This window comes from Spermophilus citellus (assembly GCF_964194105.1).
Source record: "Spermophilus citellus genome assembly, chromosome: 13".
NCBI lineage: Eukaryota > Metazoa > Chordata > Mammalia > Rodentia > Sciuridae > Spermophilus > Spermophilus citellus.
In genome coordinates this window covers 86806497-86818769 of record NC_138193.1, presented here as the reverse complement: position 1 = coordinate 86818769, position 12273 = coordinate 86806497, and the positions used below count along the sequence as shown (strand labels likewise).

At 38.6% G+C, this 12273-nt stretch overlaps 1 protein-coding gene across 3 annotated transcripts in view; it reads right to left on the bottom strand.

Moving 5' to 3' along the window:
- PRKD3 (protein kinase D3) overlaps positions 1 to 11705 on the bottom strand; it is a 66827-nt gene extending 55122 nt beyond the window's left edge. Inside the window, exons 1-2 of one of the 3 annotated variants that reach the window (XM_081264078.1) lie at positions 11526 to 11705; positions 3001 to 3260 (exon numbers count right to left, since the gene is read on the bottom strand). In XM_081264078.1, the coding sequence (XP_081120204.1) occupies positions 3001 to 3260; positions 11526 to 11571 (306 nt within the window). In that variant the 5' untranslated portion in view covers positions 11572 to 11705. Of the gene's footprint in view, positions 1 to 3000; positions 3936 to 11090; positions 11358 to 11525 lie in introns of those variants that run through there. The other 2 variants (XM_081264079.1, XM_081264080.1) reach the window with 2 other exon arrangements.
- Positions 11706 to 12273: the final 568 nt, after the last annotated feature.

Genomic DNA, 12273 nt, shown 5'->3' with positions numbered 1-12273 from the left:
ATCAGATTGACAAGCTAACATTTATTTTTAAATATTGTTTTAAAAAAATTGTGTGATTACTATGTGCTAGGTCCTGGGCTAAGTATTTTATAAACATTTAATACATATATACATATACACAACACACAAAAAAAACCCATAAAATGAGGACTATTTTTAATATCATTTTTCAGATAATAAACCAAGGTATCCAACTAGTAAACTTCATGTTTTAAGTACAATACCATGCTGCTTCATATGAATCCCTCCACCTTTTTTTTTTTAGTACTGGGGATTGAACCCAAGGGCACTTTACTATGAGTACATCCCCTGTCCTTTGTACTTTTTATTTTGAGGGTCTCGCTAAGTTGCTGAGCCTGGCCTAGAACTTGCAAAAGAATTGTTGAAAGAATCTTTAAAGATTTGTTGAATCCTGAAAGAATTGTTTTGCAATTATATAATTTGCATCAGTCTCTCGAACTGCTGGAATTACAGATGTGTGTCATGGTGTCTAGCTTGAATTCCTTTCTTTATTCAACCAAGAAATATTTATTGAGCACTTACTGTGGCTGTGTTATCTCGCCTCATAGAGCTTTATGGTACATACATTCAAATAAAGCGAAAATTAACAATCAGCAAGATTTGCTGGAGGTCCAAGCAGAGGATATGGTGGGGAAAGGTTATTTGAAGCAGAGGAATGTCAGCACAAAGGCCTAGTTAATGAGAGAGCATGTGGCATGTTTGAAGGTTATGAAAGTAACCTGGATCACAAATATGCTTTTAGGAATCATCAGCACACTTTTGTAAGTAATCTTGCAGTAATACTTTCACATAAGTAATCACATATTTTTGTCACCTCTCACAGCTAGCAACTACAAATGCTTGCCTAGTTTATTTCAGGGAAGCAAGGAAGGCAGAGATTTCCATGAATTTCTTAAATACCTAGGCCTAGCTTACATAGTACCCAAGGATTTATTCATTTCACCATGAAAAAGAAGTCAACCTGTGCATAAATGGATTCGTTTCTGCTCTTTTACTGACTACTGATGATATTAAAGTCTTAGTTTATTTATACTAGCAGTAAGGTTTATTTCCCCAGGTGAAGTATACAGGAGATGATGGCAAAAGCAAAAAGGAAGGCATTCCTAACTCTATAGTCTAGGAGTTTTTCTTATTTGAGTCATTTTACCATCTTGAACCTTTCCTTCACGATCTACCTTACATTACAGTAATTTGATATTCACTCATTTTTTCTGAAACATAAATTGTTAAGGGCAAGGAATCTTTCTTCCCAGGAGCTTCAGTAGTACCTAGCACTGTGACTGGACCATAAGTATTTGTTCAACTGAAGGCCATAACAGATAATGGTCCTGAGGTAAGGGACAACTGTATCATACTATTTACTCTCTGAAAACTGCCAATAGAAAAAACAAAGTCACTAGCATTTGTTTTCTTTCTATCTAGGTGCAACTATCTTAATTAAACTGTGATTAGATGTGGACCTCAATGAATTTTAAATTACCAGATTATTACATTTTCAGTATAGGGAAAACAAATGGCAAGCTCATATAATGAAAGATACAATTTAAATGTCTGGGAAAAAAAACCCTTCAGATTATTATCATCTGGTCCTTAAGTATGATAATTTCCATTGGCTCTAAACTCTGGCTGAGTTAATCAACCTTTATTCAGCCATGAGTTATGGTGCTACTGACTGTGTGAGTACAAGGTTAATTTCTTTACTAACAAAAATATTATGAACAGAGGCCTGAGGAACCTAACCTGTATTTCCACTAGGAGCAATGGTTCAGTACTTGCTAATTCAGTAGTTGCAGAGATTTTAGAGCATGACTACTGTGAATGATAAGAACTAATGTATATAGAAATAAAAGAAGTGGAAGACTAGATTTTGCTTTTTGATGTAAACCACTGACCCCTACAGTAGGAAAATAGCTGAAAGAATTGTTTGGCAATTTTATAATAAAAAACCAGCAGTAAAGATAAAATGAAATGATATAAAATACTCAATTCAAAAGAAGGCAGAAAAGGAAGGGGTAAAATGTCCCCAAGAACAGAAGGGACAAATATAAAACAAATAGCAAATATTTTTATATAGATGCTCCTTGACTTATGATTATATTCCAATAAACTCATCCTAAGTTGAAAATACTTAGTCAAAAATCATTTAATACACCTAGCCTACCAAACATCAGTAACTTAGCAACTCAGTACACTGTAGTGCTGTTAGCTGTTTACCCTTGTGATGGCTTGGCTGACTGGGAGCAGGGGCTGGCTGCTGCTGCCCAGCATTGCAAGAGTACTGTACCATGTATAGCTAGCTAGGAAAATTCAAAGTAGTTTTACTGAATGAGTACCATTTTCATATCATCATCAAGTTGAGAAGTCCTAAATCAAACTATTATCAGCAGGAGACCACCTGTATATTTAAATATATCTATAGTGAAAACTGTATTAAATATAAGTGATCGGAACACAGAAAAAGTGGAAGTTGACAGACTGAACTTAACAAACATGACCAAATACCGTCTCTGAAAAATAATCAGGATCTAAAGGGAAAGGAAAGTGTACAAAAGAGAGTAGAGGGCAACTAGAAAACACAAAATGTGGACCTGGGACTCAGCTGATGCTGTATCTTGCCTTTTTGGTAAGCCACCTCAATGTCCTTTTTCTCAGAAAGCAAATGAGATTTCTTATATCCCCCTGATTTTATAGATTCTCCTGCTTTTAAGAGACAGAGCAGCAGCATTTTAAAGCTAGGATAAGTGGTATTCTCAATCTGGAATACAGGTTTCCAATTAGGTTCTGAAATTTCAGATTTTCAGCTCATAGTCTACTAGAATATTTCTAAAAATGCTCATAATCAGGATATAAATTACTGATGGATCCATTATGGGTTAACTCATTGTTACATGCTAACTTATTGTCACATATATATAATTGATAGAGATGCATTAGAAACATTATTAGAGAAACAATTGAAATAAATAGCTAGCACAGTACCTTTTGATAAACAATGGAGCACACAAGATCCTTGACAGCAGATAAAGATAGTTCTTGGGCTTCAATGGTAACACTCTCTCGTGTGAGGCCAATCTGCAGTAGAAATGAAACTGTATGCACAGAGCCTCTGGAGTTGGTGAGTGATGGTGCACTGAAGCTTCCATTAGAGAGTCGGGAAGAGAGTCCTGTCTGAGGACTTGAACACGGAGAAGGAGTTGGAAGCACAGGAGGAATAGTTGCAGGTAACACAGACTTCTGGGCTGATGGAGGAGAATTATTTGCAGACATCTGCCTTTCTTTAATCTTTAAAAAATAGCTGTCAATTATTTTTAAATGGTTATGAAAGGTTTTCAAAATAACAGCAGTAAAAAAAAGTGACTGTACTTTTGGATGTAGATGAAATCTTCTTTATTTCCTCTATTAAGCCATTCATACCGATGATTACAAATTCTATCACTGTGAGTTGAATGCACAAATAGTCCTACTTCTCTTAATATCAGTCCCATCAAAAACAGTCTTGTTTTTAGGGCCACAATCAAGGATTTGTACAGGATTTCACATTACTGAGTTATCTTCATGAGAATACAGTTGACAATGCTTATTTACTAAATATCTTCATCTATATTAAGTCTGTTTTTGTCTCTCACTTTTCATTTCATAAGATACACACTGAATCAAAATTGTTTTTCTGCCAAGATGAGAGCCTTCTGGTTTAAAAAATAGTGTTTTAGATTAATTTATTCAGTACTTATCCTTTGGTTCACCGATTTGACAAGACACTTTCTCAAATCACTCTCTCAAATGTCCTCATTTTCATTTGGGGGGGGTAAACTTTTCTATGATGAAGTAAAAAGCTTTTAAAAATAGTACACGCATATTTCATTTGATGAATGGATCCATCAAGAAAAGTAGATGCTTTCTGAAATGCTGTCAGCCTAGAAGGAATTTTTAAAAAGTTTAATAGTTTATATTCACTTGACATTAATTTAAAAAAATGTATGTATTCCGATACTTTTTTAAAACGATAATTTTTGGTTGTATGTTTATAATTCACAATGAGTAGCCATTTTTGGTCTAGCTATCAGAATCATTTTTTACTACAGGAATAATTTTAGAGAGAGCCTCCTGCTTTAAAAAATATCCCCGGCACTGCTAACACTTGAAACTTGAAGAAATAATCACTTTTAAAAAAGGTGCAAGATTTTAAATCAATGAAATTCAACACTTTTATTGTACAATTATAAATGAGTATGACAAGAAGAGAAAAACAGAAGGGATAAAAAAGAAAAGTAAAACTGACACTGACACAGATGTAAAACATATACCACCCAGTCATATAAAAGATGTATAACAATTTCCTAATATAATGTTAAAAGTCTAATCCTGCAAAATATGACTCCTTACTTGCTTTGCTGACAAATTCCTTTCAGAAGGCTAAGGGACCAGGAGGGAATATACCGGACAACAAAGACATAAATACGTAAGATAGGAAAACAGGATAAAATGATTTTATCATAAGAAGTTCTAACAGTAGGAAAGACAACAGTAGATACAATTAAATATGTATGACAGTTGTTAGGAAAACAGTTCGGAAAGTTACAAAACAAAAAAACATTGGTATGACCCCACGTGGCTAAGTAAAATGGCTCATGAGAGGATTCTAAACTCTATCTATGTACCTATCAACAATTCCAATGATGAAAAAGTAAGGCATCCAGTGTGGACATAGAGTGACATGCTGCAGAGTAGTTAATGGTGCTGAATTTAGGATGAACATGACAGAACAACAAAGACATGCAGATACAGTATTATAAAAGAAAGCTCAGAGAAAACTGAGACCAGAAAAACTGTTAAAAGTATCTATAGCTACCTTCAAATAAATTATTATTCCACACTTATACTGTACAGTACCTAATAGTTCATTTCACATACTGTATCTCACAATACCTCTTTGAAAGTTGACAGAGAAATATTATCATTTTTGCAGATGAGAAAACTAAAGCACAAGGTAATAAAACAATTTACATAGTGTCACATGGCTATGAAGAGATAGAGTGGAAATCAGAATGCAGGTTACATATTTTCTTATCTAGTGCCTTCTCCACAATCACATAATATCTCTCAACAAGAACAAGGAACTGAGAATCACTTGCTCAGGGAGGATGTTGCTAAGGTTGACAGATCACAGACAGAATTGCTCAACTTGTATTTTGCTTTTCTTTTCCAACTGTTTTAAATTATAGCTGCAGAAAAAGATTAAGAACTGAAACCTGAGTCTCTTGAATAAGAGACTTAAAGCAACTTTATGTGAGTTCAAGCCTCTGGGCCCAAATGCAGTCCACTCCATACACTTTGTGATCAAGTGTAATCACAAAGCTGACTCTGACAATCTTGGAGAAAGATCTCAGAATGAGAGAGTCATAATCCAGAAGTTGGGTAGAGTTGCTTCAAATACTGGGGGCTAGAGAAGCAGATAAGCAAATTTCAAAAATTAGATACATAAAGTTATAACTCTTTAACTAAATCCAAGAATAGATTATGAAGCAAATGGTTTGTGAATAAACAGAGAATAAAATGGTCACTAGATGTCAGCCTGAATTCAAATAGAAAAAGTAATGCCAAGTCCACTGCATTTACAACTTAGAAAAAATGACTATTACAGCTTCTTAGATGGAGGAAATAATACCTTACATTCACTGAACTCTTACTATCTGCTGGACACTGTTCCAAACACTGTATATGTATTACCTTATTTAATCCTTACAACTCACTTTATAGTTGAGAAAACAAAAGTTCAGAAGTTAAAGTACTTTCCATACTATTTTTCCAAATATGTTGTTTGTGAGTTGAGTTGAATGTTAAGTGTCATTGGGAAATGTACTGCTCTGTCAACTTACATAATTCTTTAGGGGAGAGCCTTGGAACTCTGTTCTTAGCTTTACATTGTTTTTCATTATGTGTGCGTTAATGAAGACACAGGTGACATGCTTATACAATCTTCAGATAGAACAAATACAGGAGAAATAAAAACTAAAATGAGTGTGAAACTTTACAAGGATAAATGTAAAGCTTTGCATTTTGTTTCAGAAATTTAAATGTGCATCAGAAAAAGGAAAATGTTGACTTGGAAATTGTTCATATGAGACTGGGTTATGAACCCAAGAGTTTAATACGCACTGTTAATATAATGGGTGACTAGAAAAATGATCAGAAAAAGAAGGAAGCCAAAGAGAAAGGTACCTGGGTTCAGCTGAAGCGCCACCCTGCCCCACCCTGCCCCACCCAGAGAAGCACATTTTTTTTTTTTAAGAGAGAGTGAGAGAGGAGACAGAGTGAGAGAGAGAATTTTTAATATTTATTTTTTAGTTCTCGGCGGACACAACATCTTTGTTGGTATGTGGTGCTGAGGATCGAACCCGGGCCGCACGCATGCCAGGCGAGCGCGCTACCGCTTGAGCCACATCCCCAGCCCGAGAGAGAAGCACATTTTGTGAGAACAAATGGAAAGGAGCCTGAACTGCTGAAACCTATTTCCTATGAATTCATGGCATAATAAATGTTATATATATAACATATATATTGACTAGAAGACTAATGCAAAACCAAATTCCCTGGGCACCAAGAATGCATCAGCATCAATCTGTATACGGTAATGTTTATTTTCATGGCCCACATTTCTAGACCTACAGAGATTTAGAGTTGAAGAAAAAACTGCATCCAATAAAGGGGAAAGCAATGTCATGTGATAAACATGTGCTTAACAAAACCAAACAGACTAAGTGGTCGTCAAATACTTAAAGGGGTATTAATAGAGGGATTGGTTTTATTCAGTGTTATTGCAGAAGATGGAAACACTACTTACTTACTTACTTGTGTAAGTACCTATAACAATACCTAGCTTACAGTAAGTGCTCAAACTATTCAGTAAGTTTGAGCAATTTTTATGGTAACTACAAAAGAAATAGCAATTAAGGCCAGGCAAGTGGCGTATGCCTGTAATCCCAGCAGGAGGCTGAGGCAAGAAGATCACAAATTCAAAGCCAGCCTTGGCAATTTAGGGAGGCCCTAAACAACTTAGCAAGACCCTGACTCAAAATAAAAAAATAAATAAAAAGGGCTGGAGGTGTGGCTTCAATGGTTAAGCAACCCTGAGTTCAATCCCTGGTACAAAAAAATAAAAAGAAAAAAAAATTAAGCCTCTTACCTTATGCTAAACTCTGCAAGTGAGATAAACAAACTTCATTAAATCCTTGCAACATCCTTATGAGATTTAACTCTTATAGAAAAGGAACCAGAGTTTCAAGAAGTTGCTGGTTGCCCACAATTACATAGCTAATAAGTGATGGAACTGAGATTCAAACTAAAATTTTCTGGACTCCAAATCCCTTTTCTAATATTTCATTCCACATCAACCGCTTAGCAACAGGTTGTCTTAAGACGGAATGAACTCCATAAAATGTCTGACTCAACAGTTGTAAAAAGCTGAACTGTCACAATAAAATAGTATAATATTGATGAACACTGTATACAAACCAATCTCTTAAAAATATAATATCACTGTTATATATTATTTGATCAATATCTTCCCAATAAATTTCTATTTTATATACCAATTAATATTAAATAGTAGTAACTAATAATACAATTTACCTAAAAGAACTAATGATAACTGTTTATAATTACATATAATCTTCTACAAAAGTGATTTTTTTTAAAAGTTGCAGTATGAACAGTAAGAAACCAAGAAGTTGTCATATTATCTTCAGCCTACTCATTCCCTCTGTTTCCCTCTCCTTGTTTAGTTTAGGGAACTTTGATTTGCTCTGTAAGATGCAACAAGATGTAGGAAGCAAAATATCAAGACCAAGTATTAAAAAAAAAAACAAACCTAACAATTCTAATTTATACAAACCCTGGTATGTTGCTTTATTTTTTGTCTTTATGCTTCAAGTAGAAGACTGAAATAGTATATTTTATTAATTTATAAACTGTATATCAATTAGATATATTATTTTTAACAGCTATAAGAGAGGTTATAATCAAAGATAATAGAATTTCTGTTTATGTGGAACATCTCAGGTATTCTTTGGGGGAGCTGTCATATATTGTGTTTAAGTGAGTTTACATCATCTGTCACCATTGTTGAATGCAATCAAAACATAGAATTTTTGGGGGGGGGGCGTGTACTGGGGATTGAACTCAGGGGCACTTGACCACTGAACCACAACTCCAGCTCTATTTTGTATTTTATTTAGAGGTAGAGTCTCAATGAGTTGCTTAGCCCCTAGCTTTTGCTGGGTCTGGCTTTGAACTTGCAATCTTCCTGCCTTAGCCTCCCCAGCAGCTGGGCAAGCATGTGCCACCACACCTGGCTTAAAACATAGAATATTAAAGGCATCATGAGCCCAGTCTGCCAAATTATTATAGACAAAGGTCTTGGAGGTTAAGGGACTTGGTTGAAAGTTACTTCATGGTATATAACAAGTTCATCTACCTTTTTCCTCTCAGAGTCACCTTTCCTATAACACATTATTTTCTACCTTAACAAAGTAGCTACTTAAGAGAAGCTCTAACAGCAGCATTTTCATTCAACAAATCCTCATTGAGTAAGCAATATTTACCAGACTGCTATGAGACACTGGAGTTAAGATAGCAGTGACAGAAACAGACAAGGCTCTCAAGGAACTCACAGACATTAAACAAACATTTGCATAAATAGCTAGGCAATTACAAACTATGAGAAGTGACATGACCATGCATACCAAGGGGACTTAATTTCAGCTGAGGTCTCAAGGAAGGTCCCTTTAAGGAAGTGACATTTAAGCTAGGACCATTTGATACATACTGGTCAGGAAGGCAGAGAGAGGCAACAGAATCATAAGAAAACAAAACATATCTAGCTACTAAATATTTCAAAAGATAGCTCATTATTTAGCATAGCCAGCATTCTTTTTGTACTCAGTAAAAGCTAAAGAGGTAAAATGCTTTTCCTATTTGGAACAGTATATTTACCATGACTCCCACCAGCAAAAGGTCGTCCAGGTTCAATTTAGTTTTGTGTGCTAGGAATGCTAATGAAGTGGCAGGTTGGGTCCCCTCATCACCTCCATGTTATTATGTGCATGTACTCTTTTACCATGTAAAAAAACATATGACCTTTTTCAGTGCAACACTCACTGACTAGTGTGCTGAAGTCAATGTCCATGTTTTGCCTTGACAAGTTTCACTGTGCTTAATAGTGTAGATGTGGTCTGTGTGTATATTGTGTAAAAACTCAAGTATCTGCTTATTTTTAAAAATACCAATATTTACTTAATACATTTTCAAAATCATGACTATTACTTTAGATTAATTCAACTAAATTGTTTCCTTTAAAATTCTGCTTACCTGGACCCAGTGGTATTTGAATCTCAGTCCCTCCATTGTCAGGCAGAGTACTGAGAGGGCATAGTACCTGTACTCTCTGCTCAGGCACTGAAAATTATATCCAGTAATAAGATAACAGACTGCCAGTCTTGCAATGCAAAGTGAATCTATGCTGAGTTTCATATATCTTCATCTTCGCACCAGTAGTATATAAGAAATCTGATTGGCTAATATCCAAAGAGCAATTTCTCACATACCACCACTATAAACTAATCACACAAGTGGAGAAAACTTTATTCCTACACTGAAATTAAAACTAAAACATCTCTTAAGTACCTACCTCAATTTTTTCATAAGACAGCTGCTCCAAAGAGGTATACATATATAACAAGTTCAATTTGAATTATATAATTGGAGGGACTCAAAGTACGAGCAGCACAGAAGATGGTGATTATTAAATCAAATTTAAACTTGTACTAGCAAATAATTTCCCCTTATTCTGTATAGTTACTTTAAAAATGAGCAATTAATTTCACTATGGTTAATATTTTTGCCAATTATAGATCTTTTTTAAAAACTGTACCAAAATTTCCCTTAAGAAAAGTGCATTTAAATTATCATCTATTCATTTTTTCCTGTATGAAGTGTTTTCAGTTCTTATGTAACTTAAAAAAATTTAATATCCCAAAACTCATTACATTCTTTGTGTGTGTGTGGCAGTGTTTAACAGAAAGAAATGTCTATTTTAAAGGTCATCTGACGAAACCGAAAGCTTATAAAATGTGTACACTAAAAAACTCAGACTATCTGGTATACTTAAAAAATTAATTTTAAAGTATACAGCAGTCAACATTCTTGAATCTGAGTAATCCTGAAATGGGAACTGTTTTACAACTAGCTTCTCAAACTGGAATACTCAAAGTTCATCTGCTCAGGTCTATATCATTTATACTATTACCTTATGGAGCAGAAGCTACCTTAAAGATTTCTGTTGACACATTTTTAACTACTACTTTTACTAAAACTTGCAACTTCTTCCTTTCAGCTGAATTGCCATACCTGACCTCACCCCAGATTCTAATATGGGAAGAGGAAAGTAAAACGGGGAACTTTATGGAAATTTTCTGCAGCAAATCCATAGGTATTCCCTGCCCTTACTGCATTAAAAGTTTAAGCTTGACCTAAGCAAAAACAAAATCGCTAAGAACACCAGAACCACAACGTCAAGTACAAGTATTTTAAGCGTAATAATATTTTCTAGAGGACAAATCAGCGCATCTAAAAAGTTTTCGTTTCATTTGTGGCTAAAGTTCATAAATTTAGGCCATGTCCTGCAGAGTAGGAGTTCAGGGTGTAACTTATCCTTCCTAATCAAAGATGACACCGACAGTCTCATTTCCTGTGGGGATGGGTGTGGCTGAAGAGACAGTTATGTCCATGCCATCAATCTGTGCATGGAAAGCTCTGCAGGTTGCCTGTTGCTTTATATTCGTGCTTGCAGACCGCAAGGCCTCTGCTTCTGGTTCGGACAACTTGAAACAAAATAACAGGCAATCACATAGTAGGTGGTTATTTTTATTGCTCAAAGAAACAGTCGCACTCTTCAGTACTTCATCTCAAGAAAACCCTCCCAAAGCCGAGAACAACTCGGAGCAATGCTGCAACTTGCAAACCTAAAGGAATCAGGAAACCCGGGTGGGGGGACTCTCCAAGCACCTACTCACCCCTTTCAGACGGGTACAGCGTAAAGTGATGAAAGGAAACGAAAAGCCTCATGCAAAATTCGGCACTGTGAGTGGCGTCCGCAACTAGTTTGGGGACCCCGGGAACTGATAGACCCTGAAGGGCCGGGCGCGGTGGTCACCCGCGAGAGCGAATCCAAGTTGGCCTCGGAGCGGACGCCGGAACTTGGCCCCATCTGGCGGCCGCGCCGGCGCCCCCGGCCGCCCGCCGCCCCAACTTCCCGCCCAGCCCCGCGGCCGCCGCCCAGCCCCCGCGGGGTCCCGGTCCCGGTCCCGGTCCCGCGGCCGCCGCGTGCGGGTGGGGGAGGGGCGCCGCCGCCTCAGCCCGACGGGCCGGGAGAACAAAGCGGCGGCGGCGGTGGCGGCGGCGCGAACTTTTTCGGTGTCTGCTCCTCACTCCCTGAGGCGACTACTTACAGAGGCGGGCTCGGCCCGTCGTGAGAAACTCCGCGACCGCCAGCATCTGGGTCCCGGACCAGGCGCCAGCGAGGCTTCACGCGCCTCGCAGGATCCCGCCCGCCGCCGGAGCCCCTTCCTCCCCCCCTCCCGTCCCGTCCTGAGGCCGGAGGGCGGGGGGCCGGGGCGCGCGGGGCGGGGGCGCGCGGCCGGCGCGGCGCCTGCCGGGAGCTGTAGTTCCCCCGCTGCCCCAACCGGTGGTGTCCGCGCGGGAGGTCGTCCGCTCTCCGCACGCGGGTGAGGGGCAGCGGCAGCGTCCGGCGCGCCGGGCCTCTCCCCACGCCCTGTGGGGTCCCGGCGGCCCAGCGAGCGCTGGGCTGCGGAGCGGCGACGCCGCCCCTGGCGCGACCCCGTGTGTGCCCAGTCCCGCGCTGCACTGGAACCCCACCGTTCCTACTGACATGCCTTTTTCTCTTTTGCTCTCCGCTCCAAGGAAGACGATGGCGTCTAGAGGTGATGTCTCGAACTCGGGACTTCAAGGTGTCCGGAGCCGTAAGCAGGTCCCACCCTAAGACGCCGTCGACTCCCGCCCACATTCCCCTCCTACCCTCCAGGTGCCGCCTGACTTGGCGGCCGGGGCGTTCCGCACCGAGAAGGACGTCGCCGGGGCGCTTCACCTCGGCACCGCAAACCAGGAATGGCAATTTGCACTGTTTTCGCGTTTGCTCCGTGTCCATCTTCACCCTCGAGTATGACCCCTAACATCCAA